The 24,316-nt window shown below is 35.2% G+C and overlaps 1 protein-coding gene across 2 annotated transcripts in view; it reads right to left on the reverse strand.

The window, feature by feature from the left end:
* Positions 1-4,806: 4,806 nt before the first annotated feature.
* Positions 4,807-24,316, reverse strand: part of LOC144445127 (X-ray repair cross-complementing protein 5-like) — a 44,776-nt gene continuing 25,266 nt past the window's right edge. For both annotated transcript variants that reach the window (XM_078134684.1, XM_078134685.1), the window contains exons 2-21: positions 24,136-24,217; positions 22,262-22,375; positions 21,118-21,301; positions 20,549-20,720; positions 17,777-17,965; positions 17,091-17,205; positions 15,951-16,092; positions 15,056-15,168; positions 14,302-14,502; positions 13,822-13,912; positions 13,012-13,072; positions 11,203-11,281; positions 10,725-10,921; positions 10,068-10,158; positions 9,355-9,427; positions 8,989-9,101; positions 8,413-8,509; positions 7,504-7,571; positions 6,538-6,609; positions 4,807-5,775 (exon numbers count right to left, since the gene is read on the reverse strand). In XM_078134684.1, the coding sequence (XP_077990810.1) occupies positions 5,758-5,775; positions 6,538-6,609; positions 7,504-7,571; positions 8,413-8,509; positions 8,989-9,101; positions 9,355-9,427; positions 10,068-10,158; positions 10,725-10,921; positions 11,203-11,281; positions 13,012-13,072; positions 13,822-13,912; positions 14,302-14,502; positions 15,056-15,168; positions 15,951-16,092; positions 17,091-17,205; positions 17,777-17,965; positions 20,549-20,720; positions 21,118-21,301; positions 22,262-22,375; positions 24,136-24,156 (2,211 nt within the window). In that variant the 5' untranslated portion in view covers positions 24,157-24,217 and the 3' untranslated portion in view covers positions 4,807-5,757. The remainder of the gene's footprint in view (positions 5,776-6,537; positions 6,610-7,503; positions 7,572-8,412; positions 8,510-8,988; positions 9,102-9,354; positions 9,428-10,067; positions 10,159-10,724; positions 10,922-11,202; positions 11,282-13,011; positions 13,073-13,821; positions 13,913-14,301; positions 14,503-15,055; positions 15,169-15,950; positions 16,093-17,090; positions 17,206-17,776; positions 17,966-20,548; positions 20,721-21,117; positions 21,302-22,261; positions 22,376-24,135; positions 24,218-24,316) is intronic.

Raw genomic sequence — 24,316 nt, forward strand, 5'->3', positions numbered from 1 at the left:
TGTATAAACACGTCATGACCGCATAAATAGACGAAATGAGACTTGGAAAATTATGTTTAACCACTGCACACACTGATACAATGCCTGCAAAAAATGATACGACTTGTTCATCCAAGCCAATAGTTGTCTGAAGTGTAATGAACTCGAAGTCGGTACATTAAAATTATTGACTCAGAACCATTTCATAAAAAAGGTGATATACCAAATAGACCCCTCTACAATAGTTTGACTCACTGGTGTTAAGACATTTACACTCTGACGCGCACCCACCTATAGTAACTATAGTAACCACAATCCACACATATTTAAATAATGAAATAGTAATTATTTTAATTTTCCTTATTAAAAATGTTTCGATTGGGCCGAATTGTGAATATTTAACATAAGACACGCTTGTCTGAGTTTTAGAAATGATTACTAGAAATATCTATCTGTCCACGTTTAGCGTTCCCATGCAACCATTGTCGGCGTATTGCGGCAGATGTCACTGGATTAAATCTGAATGGGCATGTGTATGTCGTAGATATGTTACTATTAATGCATACATTAAATAATATTTTACGAAATGTTAAACAAATACAAAGCAAAAAATTACAACAGATGAAATAATTGAATAATACGCCCGACTCTGACATCTTTGTAAGTCCATAAATTATATGCTTTAATAAGTCATAATTTGCACAGATTTTATATGACGGGATAGCTTCATCATTGTATTACTGTTAGACTTTTATGCCGTTTGTCCTTAGTCATCATCGCTAGAGAAATAGTCTATAACAAACGGTGACAATTTGGTTGTCCATACTTTTTCCAATAGAATCCAATTTGTCAGAATACACATTTAATTTCTCAATGTGCAATGTAATATTTAGAAACTGATACCGTACGAGGGTTAAGGTCAACAAACGCCAGAATTGTTGGAAGTTTTGTCTGATTTTTAAAAATAAAGAGTCGACGATAAAAAAAATAAAACGGATGGGGTGAACATTGAAAGGCACTGGTGTTATTTAAAAAAAACACCTTTTCAGTCGCGATTAATTTATGAAAATATTGATACTGTCCGCAAAATTCCCCTATTTAATGCTTAGCAAATGTGGAACATCTACCGTTTTAACAGACTTTTCCTGGCGCATGCGAATTGCTGATAAGGGATTAATTATAACTAGATGGACATACATACATTCACAGCTGTTTCATACATGGGTCAACGTATCATTGTATAGCAGAACGACCACGTTGCAGACTGTGTGTGTACATTTCATGTCTCCACAAATAATTCTGACTAAGAATTATGCTGAAAATGCCAAGAGAAATTCAGTATTTATCCCATTCTTGAAATTTAAGTGACGTAATACTGCGACTTAAAAAGATGAAAGGGTAATGTATTTTTTAATTTATGATTATTTCGTTTCGTGTCGTTTCTATGTATTATATTAGTATGATGTGTGAAGGATGAACATACATCTCGGTAATTATCAATTATTATAACGACGTACACAAAGAACTAGAAACTGTAATTTTACAAGTTGTAAATTCATTTGGTTTTGATTTAGCTAAGAGGCGAGTAAATTTAAGTTGCTTAGAAGAATATTGGTATGGGAAGTGAAGTTGTCGTGAGTTAGTGTATGAAGTTTATATTTGAAACCCATTTAGATTTACACGTATTTAAATTCAGTATTCAGTATTGACAGACAATTTTACCGGCCCGTCTGTATCAATATATATCATAAGCTTTTAAAAGGATTACCGTATATATTACTAATTTTGTGTTTCATTTTTTTTTCAACTTGCCCAGTAGGAAGTATTCATCGTTTCAGGTGTTACACTTTAGTGTTTGGATCTAAATGATACACGTCATTCCCAGACTATAGAATCCAAGCATGAGGAGATCACGTCTTTGGAGACACATAACAATTTTCTTCGTCATTGTATGCTGCCTTTTTCTACTAAACCTCTATGGAGAATATTATCAATTGAACTTGGACTTGAAACGCGTCAGTGATTTGTCTAAAGAATGGGGGATGCCCTATGACCTTAACTTGATCAACCGGCCTCTCATCGTTATGCAGACAGAGGGCGTATTCATAGATGCTGGGTCGGGGAAAGGCAACGCTCTGTTGAAGTTCTACAAGGGAAAGTTTTCCAAAAACGATGAGCTGTTTGAGATGACGATGGATTACGATCCCTGGAAATGGAGAGTTTATTCGTTCGAGGCTGATGAAAAATGTACCAAAGATCTGTTAAAATTGGAAGAAAGATTTAAATTTTCGTTGTATAGTAACATGGCAGTTTGGGTGCATGATGAAGGTCTCAAATTTCCAATCAACAGGACAGGTGCGCCATCACGGCGTCATAACCTTATCCGTGACGTTGAAATGCAACTGGACCCAGGATACATTTCAGCATTCAGTATCAATTTTAGCCAATGGCTACGTAGTTATGTGTCCAAAAAAGAGTTTGTTGTGATGAGAATAAACCTTCGAGGACTTGAGTACGAAGTCTTAGATAATTTGATAAGTGATCTAACACTATGTTTGATAGATCAATTGTTTGTTCATTATTACCCACATCTTGCCATAACAAAGGACCAAGCACTGGTTGACCAAGTACCAAACTGGGTTGTAAGGATGTCAAGAATGGCAGACTGTAATACAGAGATCATAGCTGTACAAGAAAACCCATAGAGCAACTACAATTTGTTGGTGTCTTTCGTGTTTTTAAAAAAATTCTTGTATAAGCAATCACATCATTTATATAATATGTTTCTAGAATCTTTTAAAAATATTTCAAGAAGGGCAAATTTTGAGTCATTTTATTATGTCAATAAAGGTGTTTTTCCTTCAGGTACTATTGGTCAATGGACCAGGAAAGAATCAACATGTTTTTTTTTCTATTGATACTATTGGTCAATAGACTAGGAAGGAATAACAGGTGTCTTTTCTATTCATGTTATTGGTCAATAGACAAAGAAATTAACTAGTGTCTTTTTTGTATGCTATTGGCCAATAGACAGGGTAAGAATCAACAGGTGGTTTTCCTGCATATACCATTGGCTAGTAGATAGGACAGGAATTACCAGGTATTTTCTATAGACACTGTTGACCAATAGGCATATAAGGAATCGACTGATGTCTTTCTAGAAGTACAATTGGCAATAGACAGAGAAAGAATCAATAGGTGTCTTTTGTATAAATACTATTGGCCAATAGAGAAGGAAAAAAAATACTAACAAGTGTCTTTCGTGTATATCCTATTGGCCAGTAGACAGGGTAAGAATCAACAGGTGTCTTTCCTATATACAATATTGGCCAATAGACAAGGAAAGAACTAACAATAAATGTCTTTCCTATAAATACCATTGGCCAATATACATTGAACAGATGTCTTTTGTAGAAATATGATTGGTCAATAAACAGCTGCAGATAAGCGTATAGTGTGTACATAGGCATACCATAGCTAGTGGTCATTAGAAAGTAACGAAATAAGCAGATTCTTCTTCTTTTATGTACTTTTGAATACTCTGACACAAAGGGAGGAAAGCAATAATTGGGTATCTGCCCCCCCCCCTCCCCCCCCCCCCCCCCGGCCACAGATCATTAAAACAATCATTGAGTATCCCCCCACAGAACATTAAAGCAATCATTAGGTATCTGCCCCCCCCCCCCCCCCCCTACACACACATTTTTCTTATATATACTATTGGCCAATAGACAAGGAAAGAGCTACTGAGTGGAAAGTAGAAGTGAGTGAAAATCAACTCCATCCCACCCCTCTACCAAAGATAATACATAAATAGGTGATTTTACTGATCAACAGTTTGGTCAATAGAAAGCTAAATGAATAGGTGACTTATTAATAATTTGTAAGTTTATATTGAAACTTTGAAAATAGCAAAGGATTGATCTGTGACCAACAATAACAGAGAATAAGAAAATTAAAATTAAAACAAGACCCGGTCAGTTTCTCTTGATGCGATGACTGGGTCTACCCTCAAGGCCCTTCATAGTGATTGTGAATTTAGTAAATTAATCTTTAAAAAGGTTAGCAGCTTTATTAGATTGTTACCTTGATATAAGACATGGCACACCAAAATTACATCTTCTTTGAACCCACTCTCTGTTTGCTCAAGTCCAACAAAATGTTGACATGGAAATTTTCTTTTCGTTTCCGCTCTCTTTTTTGTAAACTGAGTTAGAAAGTTAATAAAAGCTCAGATTTTATAACTGTTATTTTCTGTGTGGGGAAAGTTTTATGGTTGTACGTACGTACGTACGTACGTACGTACGTACGTACGTACATATGTGTGTGTGTGTGGGGGGGGGGTCACCGTGGGTGGGTGGGTGTGTGTGTCATAATTTTCTCTACAACGACATGACTCGATTCAAACCGCCGAAATTGGTACACACATTGTTTGGGGCAATGGCTAGAACTGATTATTTTTGGCAAGATTTGTGTGAATTAATTAGCATGATTGGCGTCAAAATGTTAGGTCAGTATTGAGATAGTGGCATATGCCCCGTACCCCCCCCCCCCCCCTATCTACAATCACCTAAGCACTTTTTGACTCTTTCACAAACACTAACACAAACACACACACACACACACACACACACACACACACACACACACACACACATGCACACACACACACACCACACACACACACACACACACACACACACACACACACACACACACACTCACTTCTCCATGACATAAGCACTACTGAATCTTAGTTCAACTGTGCTAAAAATGTGACATCAACAATTTTAAAAGTAAAATGACTTGTGTTTTATTTGATGACAGATAATACAAAAGATATTGAATACAACCTCTATGGCTATACAGAAAGACATTGAATACAACCTCTATGGCTATACAGATAGATAATACAAAAGACATTGAATACAACCTCTATGGCTATACAGATAGCTAACAAAACAAAACAAGACTCTATAACGCATTTAAATTACTATATACCATGTCATATCAACAACTTTTCTATAATGTAATAATAAACAATTTATTGACTGTTTTTGATAGAGGAAAGTTCTGAGTCAAAACATGCTACCTGTTGTCAGCTTTGACAATAATGCTCCTAAGGAAAGTTCTGAGTTAAAATATGTTACCTGTTGTCAGCTTGGACAATAATTCTCCTTAGAAAATCTGATAAACATACTAGACAAATTAATTTGATTTCTGTATACTTTGCTTGAAAAACTGATTATACATCCTCTCTATTTATATCTGCCTTCTAGGTTAGTGACTGATTCCATACACATTGATATATATGCCATTCTTCTTGTTAATGTCCAAATTAAGGTTACTGTGAAAAACAACTGTTTGGCAAAGCTACAGAACACGTTGGCCCAGAACAAAAGAATGAACATACCTAATCAAACAAACATACTTAATCCCCATAGTTCCATTGATAAGATAACACTAATGTAAGAACCTGGGATTGAATTACATGTATGTGCTTTTTAGCGAAATTTCTGGCATGCCTCTTCAACTATTAGTTTAGGTTACATAGTGACCAGCAGGGAAAGCTTACAGTCACAGTAACTTGTCATTGAGTCTCCTCAATATGCTTATAAGATATGTATCAAAATATCAATTGAAAAAATTCCATAAATTTATAGTATATGATGAATTGATGTAGTAAAGATGTACATGTACTCCAAAGTCAAGCATACAGTTGAAGTATCAAGGACTACTTTCCTAATGCTGGACTTGTATTTTTTGGCCCATGTCTTCTTACTCCATCATTGCAAGCTGAAAATAAAATAAAACAGTTACATGACACCATTACTTGGATCAAAGTAAACATGTCTTCCAAACACATAAGCTTTACTTTGCAAAAATACTAACGCATTATGAATATTTGTTTGAAACAATATTATTTGTATGACTATGGCAACCTGAGTTTCGACAACAAAGACACAAACTATAACTTATCATGGCAAAAGATAGGTTATATAGATTAATGGTTGATAACAGTGTCTACTAAGTGATGTGGATATAATCATCCTACAATTAAAATAGTGTACAAAATGGGAAGGCCATGATAATTTACTAGTACACTGGAAGTCCATACAAATCAAACACTACATAGTGTCCTCCCATTACACTGAAAGTCCATACAAATCAAACACTACATAGTGTCCTCCCATTACACTGGAAGTCCATACAAATCAAACACTACATAGTGTCCTCCCATTACACTGCAAGTCCATACAAATCAAACACTACATAGTGTCCTCCCATTACACTGGAAGTCCATACAAATCAAACACTACATAGTGTCCTCCCATTACACTGAAAGTCCATACAAATCAAACACTACATAGTGTCCCCCCATTACACTGGAAGTCCATACAAATCAAACACTACATAGTGTCCCCCCATTACACTGAAAGTCCATACAAATCAAACACTACATAGTGTCCTCCCATTTCACTGAACTATTCTACTGTGAGTAGGAGGAGGAGGAGGAGTTGTGAATGTAGGTGGGTTGAGAAATAGAAATCAACTCACTAGATCTTCAGAATCATCATCTTGTTGTTTTTCTTCTGGCTCTTCTTCCATTTTCTTCTCTTCTTCTAAGAACTGTACAAGAAAAGGAAATTAGATAAGGCACAAAAATGTGATGTTTAGTAGCATAGATATGATGCTATGTAGTCTGTATGCCTTGGACTAGTGCAAATTTCAAGCCCTGGATTTAATGTTGGCCCTTTATATCTCAGTGACTTTGGCATCATTACTAGTTCAGCTTGTAGAATTGTATCAACAATATGCTGTGAATACTGAACTTGGGTTGAAATATTGGGACTATATTTTTAGGGATATATCTTGTGACTGATGTCCTATCTCATGATGGGTTGGTATTTGAATGATGAAAATTACTATGATGAAAGCTCATCTGTGTAACCGTTCAGTCTAAGTTCATGAAGTTAACTTTGTTTTGCACCAAAATTTCCAAATAGCTCACCAAAGCTTTCTCCAAGTATCCACCATGCCCCATCAGTGTTTTCTAAAGTCACATAGACAATTGTCCAAAATTCTTGAGCTGCCAAGCTGTCTGGAAGTCTCCAGACATCTATACAAGGACCACTCAGGTCATTCATTCGACCCAGACAATGTAACAATTTTGGATCACAAGTTGGACTGATTTAGGAGAGGGGCTAAGAAGCTATTCATATTTGAACTTTACAACCATTTATGAACTGTGATGGGGGATGTTACCAACTTTTGAGAATTTAGCACAGTTGTATGAAGACATGCATGTGTTGTGACTTCAGAACACACTGATGAAACCATAGTGGATACCTGGCGAAAGCTTTGGTGAACTACATGAAAATTCATGCAAATTACTGTTACAGTCCACATTTTGGTGTACATATTAACCAATTGTAACTAATATTCCTTTTCCCAGTACCATAGGAACACCATAGAACATGGGATGAAAAAGACTTATATTTGACCTTTAACCTATGACCTGACCTTTTTGGCTTCTCCTTTACTGACACTACTTTCCCTTGATTCACTAGAATCAATCAATGTTACAGACTCTGAAATCAAAACAGACAAGAATAAATGTCAATTATCTCTATTTTTCTGAAAACAAACTAGAAGCAGACTGATCTTTATACCAAGTCTTATATTTTCATGTCACTGTAGTGGTGCTGAAATCTTGGAGAAACTTGGAAACCAAAACTAGTAATCTATCAACATCTGTGTAATCATTTTCATTCTGGAATCAAGCTTTCAATCGAAGACATAGCCCCCCCCCCCCCCCAACTTGTGTGTTTTATGTGTTTTTATGATGTATATTCTGAAATTTAATAATTGTGCCAGGTTTGCTTGACATTGGTTGGTGCATGCCAGAGATATCAGGGTGAACACACATACAACAAATATGGTTGCCATTTGATTCAGTCGTAAAACATAGTGATGTGCACATGTCTCACATAGAATGTTGTGTTTGTGCCAAGTTTGGTTGAAATCGCTCTGTGCATGATATGAGGGTGCGCACACACACACACACACACACACACACACACACACACACACACACACACACACACACAGATGGTAATGCCAACCTATGTGAAATTAGTGTTTTGTTTACCGTAGACTCTAGGCAACTGATGCAATGGCAGAATTGCTGTAAGAGTATATTGAAAACTGGCTTACAAACAGGGGCTTGGGCATATAGTTGAACAGATATTGTTGTCTGACTTCATTCCTCATGGTGGGGGGGGAGCTTAATACAGTCATGGGCTTTTACTTGGATAAATAAGGTCGTCTTACTTAATCAATCATAGTGGGGCAAACAATATTTTCTAACTGAAACGTTAAAGTGGTGCCCAATACAACTGTGGATAAACACATATTACGTAGACATCTTACCTTTTACCATTTCTTCAAAGAAGTTCATTCTGTTTTTCTCTTTTAACGTTTCTTTCAGCTTCTTCAGAAACTTATTGAACATTTCTGGCTCACCAAGCTAAGAACAGAGAAATATTTCACCATCAAATATTGAGAGTATTTACAAAAGATCATTACATCACATATTCTTCTGCTTCATGTACTAACATGTAGCATAGCCTTCATTTGTCCTCATCTGGGACTACCTCTTGTAATACTTCTTTTGACAATGATTGCAAGGTTAAACTAGAATATGGCCTATAAAAGCTTCTCATAGTATTCATTCTCTTCCACATTTGTAGTCTTATTATAGGTGTACCTGTCAAATAAATATTCAAATCAATTTGATGCCTATGGACCCCAAACGAATATTTTATCCAATCCATAGCTACTACTTACTTTGGCTGACGCCTCCCTTAACACCTTCTAGCAATCGATAGTTACTACTTACTTTGGCCGACGCCTCCCTTAACACCTTCTAGTAATACATTGTTACAACTTAATACCTTGGCTGACGCCTCCCTTAACACATTCAAGCAATCCATTGTTACTACTTACCTTAGCTGACTCCTCCCTAAGGACCTTTAAGCAATCCATTGCTTTCTCATAGAACTGATGTCGGAATGAATCCAGGATCAAAGATAGTATCCGTTCCTGCATTTGTTTTGCAGCTGTTAACACAATATGTAGAAATGTGTGTAAACATTCAAAGTAGCCGTTTGGATGAGAAAGGGGTATTATTTTGCAACTTTACTGTGTTTTTCAACTTGGAAAAGTCTGTTTGTCACTCAATAAACTGTAACAAAATAAATGAAAGTGTAAAAAAAAAAGTGTTATTGTATGTACAGAAAGATTCTCCAATTCTATATGGCAGATAGATCAATCACGCCATCATTTTTTAAAAAACTAAGATTCCAGCCTTACCTTCTGCAAATCTGTCTTCATCTTTCTGACTGATAATAGCCTTGAAATCCTTAACAGGATCTACAGTACCAACCTGAAAATATTAAAACTTGGTGACATCTTGGACTTCAATATTGACTGTTGTTAGATGTCTTCAAGGCACTACAATGATTACACTTATAGGTACGATAATGAAATCTAGGGAGTCAACACTTCACTAATATACATACATGCACTGACAAAGGCCTACTCTGCATATAGAGACACTCATTATGCTAGATGACTTTGACTGTGTAGCACACTCACAGAGCTCACAGATCGCCTGTGAAACTGCCATTTTAGACAGTATTACAGATTTTTTATCTCTTAATGTTGGGACTATGGTATTATGAAAGACATCTGTCACTGTATTTTTGAAATAAGTTGCATTTTGGGAACTGTATTTGTGAAAATGTTGGCTTGATACATGTTGGAAGTGTCGAGATACTGACCTGCAATCGAAAATTAGTCCTTTAAGGACATCAAAAGAGTAATCTTTCACATTTTATGGTATTAAACTTGACAAGAGTTTTGAAATAAAAACTAAATTTTATATTAATCAAATCTTTAGTACTATGCTTTAAAATGTCTGAGGTTTTCTAAGGATGAAATAGGCCAAAGCCAGATATATTTTCTAATTTCATCATTGTGTTTGTTTGGATATTGGGTTTGGGGTTAACACTATTGTAACCTACCTCTGTCACTTTACCCTTGGCAATACCTTCCATAGTGAAGTCACCATCATCTTCTAACTTAACTTTCTTTGTTGAAGGACCATCATCCTTTCTGAAATACAAATGACAGACAGAGCCCTCACAAGTCAAACAGAGAAAAGCTAACAATTGTTGTTGAGGTAACCCTCAAAATGTGTTATTCAGATAACCTAAAACCAACACTGTAAATTTTGAGAAACTATCATTGTAATTTAGGATTGTCTTGAGGATATCAAAGAAAACTGTTGTAAGATACAAAATATAAGTACAGGCCGAGAAGCTGAACAATCTTTATGGTAAGTACAATTTAAGGTAAAGGTAAGTACTACATACAACTTCCTGTAAAGGTAAGTACTTACATACAACTTCCTGTAAAGGTAAGTAATTACATACAACTTTCTGTAAAGGTAAGTACTTACATACAACTTCCTGTAAAGGTAAGTACTTACATATAACTTCCTGTAAAGGTAAGTACTTACATACAACTTCCTGTAAAGGTAGGTACTTACAACTTCCTGTAAAGGTAAGTATCTACATACAACTTCCTGTAAAGTACTTACATACAACTTCCTGTAAAGGTAAGTATAATTTCATGTAAAGGTGAAATACAAGCATACATAGAGAAGTATGTTCACTTACCCATCTTTCCATATATTATCACCAGTTGAATCATCCTTCTTCTTGGCAACCCTCTCTAACTTGAACAGTTTGCTCACTTTTTCTACATGTGGTTGACAGTTTGTCAACACTTCTTGTGGTGGCTTTAAGTACTGTTCTACTACACGGTCAATCTCTGGTAGTGGGTCATCTGGGTTCAACGCTCTGTGTTGTAGACACTAAAAAGAATCACATAGTTGGACATGAATTCGGGGTATCATGGAAGACAGAAAATATGAGGTAATATGTTACGTTACAAACATTTTTTTATCTGTTTTGGTTCACGATCCTCATCAGAATGACAAATTCCATACCGGTAGTTATAGCTGACCACTAGGTGGCAGTATGGTCAGCTGATTGTCAATGTTAGGTAGTTTGATGGTTGGGTCAAATAGTTGGGTTTTTTTCAAAATGCATACATATTAAACATGACAGAAATTTATATTTAGTTACTACTAACCTGGTATGCCCTCTGTAGGTAGGGGTTAAAGGTTAACTTTGGTTTCAGAGCTTCCTCCTTCTCATTCTCATCCTCATCACTGGCAAAAAAAAAATGCAGTTATTTTTATGGGTTATTTGTGGTTGACAGTTGTGAGATGGCAATGACAAATCTGGGAAAGCAAGTGATGTATACAACATCTGTAGTGATCAAGTGATAGATAGAATTGAAGTAAGAGTGATGAATTGATAGATAGAATTGAAGTAAGAGTGATCAAGTGATAGATAGAATTGAAGTAAGAGTGATCAAGTGATAGATAGAATTGAAGTAAGAGTGATCAAGTGATAGATAGAATTGAAGTAAGAGTGATGAATTGATAGATAGAATTGAAGTAAGAGTGATCAAGTGATAGATAGAATTGCAGTAAGAGTGATCAAGTGATAGATAGAATTGCAGTAAGAGTGATCAAGTGATAGATAGAATTGAAGTAAGAGTGATGAATTGATAGATAGAATTGAAGTAAGAGTGATCAAGTGATAGATAGAATTGAAGTAAGAGTGATCAAGTGATAGATAGAATTGAAGTAAGAGTGATGAATTGATAGATAGAATTGCAGTAAGAGTGATCAAGTGATAGATAGAATTGAAGTAAGAGTGATGAATTGATAGATAGAATTGCAGTAAGAGTGATCAAGTGATAGATAGAATTGAAGTAAGAGTGATGAATTGATAGATAGAATTGCAGTAAGAGTGATCAAGTGATAGATAGAATTGCAGTAAGAGTGATCAAGTGATAGATAGAATTGCAGTAAGAGTGATCAAGTGATAGATAGAATTGAAGTAAGAGTGATCAAGTGATAGATAGAATTGAAGTAAGAGTGATGAATTGATAGATAGAATTGAAGTAAGAGTGATCAAGTGATAGATAGAATTGCAGTAAGAGTGATCAAGTGATAGATAGAATTGAAGTAAGAGTGATGAATTGATAGATAGAATTGCAGTAAGAGTGATCAAGTGATAGATAGAATTGAAGTAAGAGTGATCAAGTGATAGATAGAATTGCAGTAAGAGTGATGAATTGATAGATAGAATTGCAGTAAGAGTGATCAAGTGATAGATAGAATTGAAGTAAGAGTGATGAATTGATAGATAGAATTGCAGTAAGAGTGATCAAGTGATAGATAGAATTGAAGTAAGAGTGATCAAGTGATAGATAGAATTGAAGTAAGAGTGATCAAGTGATAGATAGAATTGAAGTAAGAGTGATGAATTGATAGATAGAATTGAAGTAAGAGTGATGAATTGATAGATAGAATTGAAGTAAGAGTGATCAAGTGATAGATAGAATTGAAGTAAGAGTGATCAAGTGATAGATAGAATTGCAGTAAGAGTGATCAAGTGATAGATAGAATTGAAGTAAGAGTGATCAAGTGATAGATAGAATTGAAGTAAGAGTGATGAATTGATAGATAGAATTGAAGTAAGAGTGATCAAGTGATAGATAGAATTGCAGTAAGAGTGATCAAGTGATAGATAGAATTGAAGTAAGAGTGATCAAGTGATAGATAGAATTGCAGTAAGAGTGATCAAGTGATAGATAGAATTGAAGTAAGAGTGATGAATTGATAGATAGAATTGAAGTAAGAGTGATGAATTGATAGATAGAATTGCAGTAAGAGTGATCAAGTGATAGATAGAATTGCAGTAAGAGTGATCAAGTGATAGATAGAATTGAAGTAAGAGTGATCAAGTGATAGATAGAATTGAAGTAAGAGTGATCAATTGATAGATAGAATTGAATAAAAATATTTACATCTTAAATTATACTCACTCTTTGGATACAGAAAGGTCCATAGTTGTGATCAGATTGTCCACAGCTGATAACTGTTCCTCTGAAGAAAACAATTAAATGTAAAGAAATTTCTTGACATTGGTTTTGAATAATAAGTCTCCTTACACAGAGCCTTTACTGAATATCTGTCTATCCAAAAGAAATGAACTTAATACTAAATTTTATCTATGTATCACTTGAAATGTGTTGCAGACCAAAACTGTTCTTGTTGTCTGATTGGAATGTAGTGACTAGAATCATTAATGTATCTTACAAGCTTCATTTCATTGTCATTGTGATAGAAAGTCAGACAGACAGACAGACAGACAGACAGACAGACAGACAAACAGACAGACAGACTGACAATCAGGCAGACAGACAGACAGACAGACAGACAGACAGACAGACAGACAGCCAGACAGACAGACAGACAAACAAGCAGTCAGGCAGACAAGCAGTCAGGCAGACAGACAGGCAGACAGACAGACAGACCATTACACAAACAGGCAGACAGGCTGGATGAAAGACAGACAGACAGACAGACTGACACAAATTGCTCATATAAAGTACATGTCTTATCTGGGGTTCTCACCCATGAACATGTTAACTTATCAAGAATTTCGAAATGTTTTGAAATTGTTGATGTAAGCTTATGTTCTATACATTAAATACATTATCTTCTCAGTTATGTAAACTCAATACAACAAACAATAGAGAAAATGAAGACATTAATTAGCATACTTATGTACACATTCATTTTGCTTGGATGCTTAGAAGGTCACTTTACACATACAGTGATTGGTTACATACCAGATGGTTGGTTCTTTTTATTGGCTGAAAGGGATGCAAATGTGTACTGTCTGATATCTTCCATAAATGGCAATTCTGTGAAGTATAAACACTGCAATAAAGACAAACAAACACACAAGCTCAATCTTTTATTAGAATGCTGAAGTCATGCATTCTTAAAACTGGTAGAATATCTGTCATTTCAGGTTATCGCTATGGTGAGAACAAAAATCCCCACATGACATGACTGTAGGATAGCTAATTACTAATAAATATACCCATGTAAACATAAACTACACAGACTGGTTTGTGGGATAGCTAATCACTAATAAATAAACCCATGTAAACATAAACTACATAGAATGTTCAAAAGTAATAAAGGCAATGAAATCAAATCACACAAGTAGCCCAGCTAAACATCATATTTTAATTAGTGTCCAATTTTGACTACTACCTATTACCTACATCTGTTATGGCTATGGTTGCCATAGTAACAATTACCTCATATTTTGCTTTGATTTGCGGTGACAGAAATCCAATTTTGGGTTGGCTTCTGTTTGTGGTGACTTTCTTGATGATGGCAACCATGTTAGTTTCATAGAGTGCATTTATTAATGCTGACATAGCAACACCTGCCGCTGGGTCACCTGGCTCTCCAACAAATGCCATGGTACCTTCACCAAGGTAATGATGACGCTTGATCTAATAAAACAAAGATAAACATATGTTAATTTATTATTTACCAATGAGTATATAAAGGATATTTTAGCTTGTTTCATAGTGTGGTTAATTGACTGCAGGACTGTGCGACAAAAGCAAGACTGAATGAGAGTATATGCAAGTGAGCAAGCAAAAGAGAGACAGAAAGTGAGAGGCAAAGAGAGAGAGAGAGAGAGCGAGAGAGCGAGAGAGAGAGAGCGAGAGAGAGAGAGCGAGAGAGCGAGAGAGAGAGAGAGAGAGAGAGAGAGAGAGAGAGAGAGAGAGAGAGAGAGAGAGAGAGAGAGAGAGAGAGAGAGAGAGAGAGAGAGAGAGAGAGAGAGAGAGAGAGAGAGAGAGAGAGAGAGAGAGAGAGAGAGAGAGAGAGAGAGAGAGAGAGAGAGAGAGAGAGAGAGAGAAATTGACTTCTGCATGTTAGAGATATACCTATGAACATGTGCAAGCACTCATGAACAGATGGCTGTACATACAAGGGCTATTTCTTTAGCCTACTCCAGGTAGGGCATATCAATTGCTTAAAGTACCAATGTTCACTTACATTTTCAGCTTTTGTAAATCCAAGTACTTTGAAACATTTACTTCCTGCTTTGTATGCCATATTGTCCATGTCTTCCTTTGACATGGGTATGATGTCACTGCCATAGCGATAACCTGAAAAGACATACCAATAACCTAAATTCTTGTATCAATAATTTGACATGAAATAGTAAACAGTCATACTGATAACCTCAAATGATATACTAATAATCTAAACTTTCATAGCGATAGCGTCAAATGACAGTAGTGATAATCTAAACTGTCATAGTGATAACCTCAAGTGATACATTGATAATCTAAACAGTCATGGCAATAACCTCAAGTGATACAGTGATAATCTAAACTGTCATAGCGATAACCTCAAGTGATACATTGATATTCTAAACAGTCATGGCGATAATTTCAAATGATATAGTGATAATCTAAACTGTCATAGCGATAACCTCAAATGACATACTGATAATCTAAACTGTCATGGACATTAGTTATAACCTCAAATGATATAGTGATAATTTAAGCTGTTATAACGATAACCTCAAATGATATACTGATAATCTAAACTGTTATAACGATAACCTCAAATGATATACTGATAATCTAAACTGTCATAGAGATAACCTCAAGTGATGCAGTGATAATCTGTCACAAATGACATACTGATAATCTAAACTGTCATGGTGATAACCTCAAGTGATATATTGATAATTTAAACTGTAATAATGATAACCTCAAGTGATATAGTGATAATTCAAACTGTTATAATGATAACCTCAAATGATATAGTGATAATTTAAACTGTTATAACGATAACCTCAAATAACACACTGATAATCTAACTGGTGGAGTGATTTCCAAATTAACTAAACAGTAACCTTTGGCTTTTGGGTAATACTGACCTTTGACCAGATCTTCTTGAGTGACTTCTGTTTCTTCCTCATTATTGAGATGAAATGATCTGACATTAGTGATGGAGTATTCTTTGCCAGCTGCCTTGATGTAAGTACTTCCCCAGGACCTTGGCATTTTACCTTCTTTGGTCTAATTACACAATAATGGGATACAATAGAAGATTGGTGCCAATGACACTGCAGCACAACTGATAATACTTAAAGGTGATTCAAAATGCTCCATATCAGTGCTCGGAGCAAATCGAATCAATTTGTGTATCATGGGAAAAACAAATATATTGTGGCACTGCATGTCCTGATACCTGATGGGTATTCTAATAGCTAGTATATTTATTCGAGATGAAATATGTTTACTTTGTTGCTAAATGCACCGTTCAAAAGGCAACATCAGCGAGTACAAGTAGGCTAAAATATGGCGTCAACGTGTCATTTATACCCACTGACACTGACAATTAGTCAGATAGTGTGAGTAAATATCGGTAAATGTTGGTTAATAAGACATGTAGATTGTAGTTTTAGTTTACTGATGTATATTATAACCATCAGCAATGTATTTTTTTCACAATGCTGTCAAGTTTTATTCACCTGTAGACTACGCTCGTCATAGCCTTAGTGCTAACGATTTCTCCTTATGACGTCACAAAATTGTGTGGTCTAGGTGGGACCGGAAATACCTGAAAACTCTTGAAGTAAATCCAAAGGGAACTGACTGAAAGAAGGTCATTTTAAGGTGTTTGCAGACACTTTTTAAAGTTTTAAAACCAGAATACGTTTCACAAACATGTCTAGCAAAATAGCAATAGTGAATGTGAGCATTTTGAATCACCTTTAAACCTATGCATTTCTAAAACACTGAAATCAATATGTTGTCTTTGACCAAAATTGACATTTCTGCTTCCAAATTGCAGAACAGTAATCAGATTATCTGACTGGTTTATATTAAGTTTATTTTTATCATTTTCATGAGAAAGCTAGGGTCATCATTTTTCTTGAATGAATCTTGACTCTATGTTGTTACTGCATTGACTACAGGTACAGTGAATGAACTTTGATCAAGGCACACGCCTAATGACTGACTCATAAAACAGACAAAGATTGATGTCCAAGCCAGTGTAAATATCCCCTTACCTTATAATAACCACAGGCTGGTATTTTAAGAGTAGGACCCACTTCTAATTTACATTTCCAGGTTGTCTGTTTGGGAGTTCTGGCTTGAAAGAAACTCAATGCTGGTAAAGCTTCACTGTAAAGGAACAAAATACATACAAGATTATGTATAATTAGTTTAAGCCAAGGAAAATACAAGAGGCCTTGTCATTACAAATCAAAGAAGAACCTTTAGGTCATGAACAGTTTCAGGCTGAATTTTGAAAAATACTGGAAAATGATATACAAATGTAATTTATGAAAAATTTGGAAACCAATGATGTTGAACAAACAGAATCAAATTTTGAGCCCTGAAGAACCAATGACATAGATGAATGTTTGTCATGACGTAGAACAACCAAGGTATAAATCCAATGTTTGTAGTTCAAATGTGTTCAAGTAGGCTTGTATGTGGTATAGTAAAATTCACATCACATAATAAGTCGGCATTATTTTATTCACTAAAACATGTATCATTGGCTTCTGAATCATCTGTCATTTGGTGGATATATTTTTAGAAAAAACTATACCATAATTTTGTGATATATGTTTTTTGTGACTGTTAAAATAGATATCTGACCTTTGACATCTTGTTGCTATGGTGTTATATTTCGATGGATTCTTACTCTCAGTTGTCAATATTTTGTAGATTGTTTTAAGACATTTACCTGAAAGAATAGCAGACGCCATCAACTGTATCCAAGACATGCTTCATTAAAAGTTCACCTGCTCTTTGCTGAGGTGTTTTCTCCTTTTGATGTGGCATGTTAGATGCTCCTCCATTTGATACACCCTTTTTATCATCATCATCATCATCATCATCATCATCATCATCATCTTCCTCCATGTTTGGGCCTCTATAAAAGAACACAAAAAGTGATAGTTATCTTTATTTTTATGACGACTGAAATGAACAATATAAGATAGGGAAAGGATTATACAAAGGGTGGGGAAGTTGGTGTTTGACACTTACATCAGTAGATAATGGATTAGTTTTATCATAAGACTAAATGTTTGTCAAGTTAACCTGTTTGAAACGCCATAAGACATTGACAATTAACCTGTACAAAGATTTACCTTTGGTTCTAACTCCCTAGGACATTGATAATGTGCCCTACATAGGTTAACCTTTGGTTCTAACTCCCTAAGACATTGATAATGTACCTATACATAGGTGAACCTTTGGTTCTAACTCCCTAAGACACTGATAATGTACCTATACATAGGTGAACCTTTGGTTCTAACTCCCTAAGACACTGATAATGTACCTATACATTGGTGAACCTTTGGTTCTATCTCCCTAAGACACTGATAATGTACTTATACATTGGCAAACCTTTGGTTCTAACTCCCTAAGACATTGATAATGTGCCCTACATAGGTTAACCTTTGGTTCTAACTCCCTAAGACATTGATAATGTACCTATACATAGGTGAACCTTTGGTTCTAACTCCCTAAGACACTGATAATGTACCTATACATAGGTGAACCTTTGGTTCTAACTCCCTAAGACATTGATAATGTACCTATACATTGGTGAACCTTTGGTTCTAACTCCCTAAGACACTGATAATGTACGTATAGATAGGTAAACCTTTGGTTCTATCTCCCGAAGACATTGATAATGTACCTATACATTGGTGAACCTTTGGTTCTAACTCCCTAAGACACTGATAATGTACGTATAGATAGGTAAACCTTTGGTTCTATCTCCCTAAGACATTGATAATGTACCTATACATAGGCGAACCTTTGGTTCTAACTCCCTAAGACATTGATAATGTACCTATACATAGGTGAACCTTTGGTTCTAACTCCCTAAGACATTGATAATGTACCTATACATAGGTGAACCTTTGGTTCTATCTCCCTAAGACACTCATAATGTACATATACATAGGTGAACCTTTGGTTCTAACTCCCTAAGACATTGATAATGTACCTATACATAGGTGAACCTTTGGTTCTAACTCCCTAAGACACTCATAATGTACATATAGATAGGTAAACCTTTGGTTCTATCTCCCTAAGACACTCATAATGTACATATAGATAGGTAAACCTTTGGTTCTAACTCCCTAAGACACTGATAATGTACCTATACATAGGTGAACCTTTGGTTCTATCTCCCTAAGACACTGTTAATGTACGTATAGATAGGTAAACCTTTGGTTCTATCTCCCTAAGACATTGATAATGTACCTATACATTGGTGAACCTTTGGTTCTAACTCCCTAAGACACTGATAATGTACGTATAGATAGGTAAACCTTTGGTTCTATCTCCCTAAGACACTCATAATGTACATATAGATAGGTAAACCTTTGGTTCTAACTCCCTAAGACACTGATAATGTACCTATACATAGGTGAACCTTTGGTTCTATCTCCCTAAGACACTGTTAATGTACGTATAGATAGGTAAACCTTTGGTTCTATCTCCCTAAGACATTGATAATGTACCTATACATTGGTGAACCTTTGGTTCTAACTCCCTAAGACACTGATAATGTACGTATAGATAGGTAAACCTTTGGTTCTATCTCCCTAAGACACTGATAATGTACGTATAGATAGGTAAACCTTTGGTTCTAACTCCCTAAGACACTGATAGTGTACGTATAGATAGGTGAACCTTTGGTTCTATCTCCCTAAGACACTGATAATGTGCCCTACATAGGTTAACCTTTGGTTCTAACTCCCTAAGACATTGATAATGTACCTATACATAGGTGAACCTTTGGTTCTAACTCCCTAAGACATTGATAATGTACCTATACATAGGTGAACCTTTGGTTCTAACTCCCTAAGACACTGATAATGTACGTATACATAGGTGAACCTTTGGTTCTATCTCCCGAAGACATTGATAATGTACCTATACATTGGTGAACCTTTGGTTCTATCTCCCTAAGACACTGATAATGTACCTATACATTGGTGAACCTTTGGTTCTAACTCCCTAAGACATTGATAATGTACGTATACATAGGTAAACCTTTGGTTCTAACTCCCTAAGACACTGATAATGTACGTATAGATAGGTAAACCTTTGGTCCTAACTCCCTAAGACACTGATAGTGTACGTATAGATAGGTAAACCTTTGGTTCTAACTCCCTAAGACACTGATAATGTACGTATAGATAGGTAAACCTTTGGTTTTAACTCCCTAAGACACTGATAATGTTTGTATATATAGTTTTACATTTGGTTTTACTTCCCTAAGACATTGATAAGTTATTTTCTGTTTCTACCCCCCTAGGACTATCAATAATTTACTTATATCATGCTAACTGCTGTTTCTAGCCCCCTAGGACTATCAATAATTTACTTACATCATGCTAACTGCTGTTTCTAGCCCCCTAGGACTATCAATAATTTACTAAAACCATGCTAACTGCTGGTTCTAGCCCCCTAGGACTATCAATAATTTACTTACATCAAGTTAACCTCTGTTTCTAGTGCCTTTAGTCCATTGATAATTGTGTCAAGTCCATCATCACTGAATTCTCCACCAAGATCAGAAAACATCACAACACGATTTGTGGAGAACTTTTTTCCTCTGATAGATTTCTCCATGAGATCCATAGACACAACCATGGCATCGACAACTATAGCAAACATTAAGGAGGACTACTTGTAGCTGACTATTTTGTATGTAGAATAAAACATGTTACATTTTTGTATATATGACATGAGGAATCATGATTTGTCTTGGTGGAACACTATTAACTATTTCAACTTGATTTATCACAAAAATTCCATTCCATTTATTTAATTGTACAGAGAAATTCCAAAAAGAAACTTAGTAACAGATCCTCTGCTTCATCAACTCTCAACTATAAAGTGACGTTACCAAAAATGTTCAAATAACTTCTATCCCGCTTCACTTGATATTCTATACACTTCATCTAAATACTAGTATGCAGCATTTTGGTTACTGAGGTTCCAGCCATTTTGCGCGTTAAACACAGTACAAGGGTGCCCAATATTTGGCATAAAGGATACAATCTGCAGAGATATTACTGGGCTGGACTTCTTTGACCACATACTCCAGTAAATCAACAGTAGCTGGACCCATGGGTTTAGCTACTGTAATGTTTTGATATTCATCACCATCTGCTAAATCATTTGCTGTATCAGGAGTACCAAATAATACCAACGCTACCTCATCTTTAGAGTCAGCAAATACCTGTCAACATAAAAAGTTAAGTCAGTAAGAAGTTCTCAAAAGTGTTTGTCAACTTTGACATCAAGTGAAGCTCTGTGTTTATTGGCTGAGAGAAAATAATTCTTTGGTGTCGATCTTAATCATAGATTTTGTCTTAAAAAGAGTATGATAGCACTTTATTGAGTTAAGTGTTGATAAAAAGACATTTAGAAGCTTTTGGAGGCACATAGCCTTCTTCCTCAGTTGTAAGGGAATGAAGTGAAAGGTTAAGGCCATAAGAAAGTGTGCTACATGAACAGAGCTTTAGAGACACTTAAAAATACAATACTACTGGGCTATTACACTACATATTTTCTAGACTATGCATGAAATGACTTTATTGTGAAATCTTATATTGAAGATTAAGTCAAGGCAACTAAAGGGGCCACACAGAACAGAGGTCTCAGCTCTAGACACTGACCACAATGCTTCAACACACAATGTCCATACTTTGCAAACAATGGTGTGACAATCAAAGTTGTGGTCACATAACTTGGCTAATAGAATTTTGTAGACTGCTTATTTCATCTAACTAAAAACTTGACATTACATTATCACATGTGGAGGTGGACTAGTTGTTTGATTTGATCTTTAATAGCCTTTATTTTTGTTTTATACAATATATGTTTTTTTAATGCCGGAACAGTGAATGTAAAGATATGATGATTGACGTCAACATCAGATTGTCATAATTCAATAGTGAAATGCCAGTTTTAGTTGGATTTCAAAGATTTAAACTTTGGTTATGAAAATCAGTTTTCTGTTAGAGGTAGAGAAAAAGATGGTCCTCAGGGAACAAAGAAATTATTTTATCTTCAAATAAAAATTCATCTGTGTTGGTAATCCAATGTATAGAACAAAGTAATTCTAGTTAATCCTCATGGCTCAACTGACAAGATATCCACTAATCTAAGATTAAAACATTGGTCTGCTTTAACCTACCTTTCTTTGTAGAATCATAGATATTGCTTTTATTGACGTCTCAAGACATGTTTCATGACCAGCTGGTGCCTGGTTCATGGATGGACCAATGTCCAAACATATCACCATTGCTTCCTACATAAACAAATTAAATAATTTTTATCATAATTGAAAATATACCTGCATTTCAATATGATAGCTGTACTGATGTAATCATATTGTGCAGTCATTCAATGTATGGTAAACACTATAATTTCAATATGATAGCTGTACTGATGTAATCATATTGTGCAATCATTCATTGTATGGTAAACACTATAATTTCAATATGATAGCTGTACTAATGCAATCATATTGTGCAGTCATTCATTGTATGGTAAACACTATAATTTCAATATGACAGCTGTACTGATGTAATCATATTGTGCAATCATTCATTGTATGGTAAACACTATAATTTCAATATGATAGCTGTACTAATGCAATCATATTGTGCAATCATTCATTGTATGGTAAACACTATAATTTCAATATGATAGCTGTACTGATGTAATCATATTGTGCAGTCATTCATTGTATGGTAAACACTATAATTTCAATATGATAACTGTACTGATGTAATCATATTGTGCAATCATTCATTGTATGGTAAACACTATAATTTCAATATGATAGCTGTACTGATGTAATCATATTGTGCAATCATTCATTGTATGGTAAACACTACAATTTCAATATGATAGCTGTACTGATGTAATCATATTGTGCAATCATTCATTGTATGGTAAACACTATAATTTCAATATGATAGCTGTACTGATGTAATCATATTGTGCAATCATTCATTGTATGGTAAACACTATAATTTCAATATGACAGCTGTACTAATGCAATCATATTGTGCAATCATTCATTGTATGGTAAACACTATAATTTCAATACTGGACTGACTTTCCAGACACTTTCAAATTTTTGTTCCACAGACTTGTCATGGTCTCAGTATTTCAAATCGTGGTTTGAGATAGTGAGATGGTGAGTCTTTATAGTGGTCTGAGATGTAGCTGACCTGGGCATGTGGGTAAGTGCTAAACCAACAAACATGAACAAGATATGTAATGTCAAACACAGGCTGTATTAATATCATTCATGGTATGTGTGCCCTATTTGTTTATTATTCATATAGTAAATTTGTACATACACAACACATACATATCGACTACTGTAGTCTATGCATTATATATACATGTGTATTATTGAGTGACTAAGCGTACGCACACACACACACACACACACACACACACACACACACATACATATAATATCATAAACCATACAGTTCTGACCCAAATATTTCGAAGAGACTGAGCTCCTCTTCATTGGTGGGTCTCCAGTTCTGTTAAACAACTCAGTTCTGTTACACTTTAAATACTGAAGACAGTGGTTATTGTCATGCAAAATAGTGTTCTTGTCTTGGAATGGTATGAATATTACACTCAGCCAGCTGTTGAGTACAGTGACTACTGGTTGCTATGATTGTTACTGTTTTCTATTTATGCCATTTTATGAGTGTATCTCCTTTTTTTTTTTTTTTATCCCCAATGACCGATGAGGAGGAGCTCAGTCTCTTCAAAATATTTGGGTCAGAACTGTATGGTTTATGATATTATAATACAGTGTGTATATTTACCAAATATTCACACATGCGATTTTCGCGCGGATTTATTATGACATGCCCAGGTAGTCAGACAGAGAAATGCATTCTAGCCATGTCGAAAACACATAAATGATAAAAGTATATTTAGGTAGTGTTTGATACTTTAACATCTGCACATTTCTGGGATGAAAAAGAGGTAGTATTTGGAAAGTACACTTTATAATTATAGGAGTATACTTACCTTCCCTGTCTCACCCGCCATGATTTTTCAAATCAGCTGTTAAAGGCCCTTTAAGCTTGTCAAAACAACCACAAACTGCACTCTGCAGTTTGAATTCAAAGTAAGAAAATGAAATAAGAAATTGCAGAATATTGTCCTGTCATTATATTTAAAAACTAAGAAACAGTGTGATACCTGAAGA

This window comes from Glandiceps talaboti, chromosome 13, assembly GCF_964340395.1.
Source record: "Glandiceps talaboti chromosome 13, keGlaTala1.1, whole genome shotgun sequence".
NCBI classification, from domain to species: domain Eukaryota; kingdom Metazoa; phylum Hemichordata; class Enteropneusta; family Spengelidae; genus Glandiceps; species Glandiceps talaboti.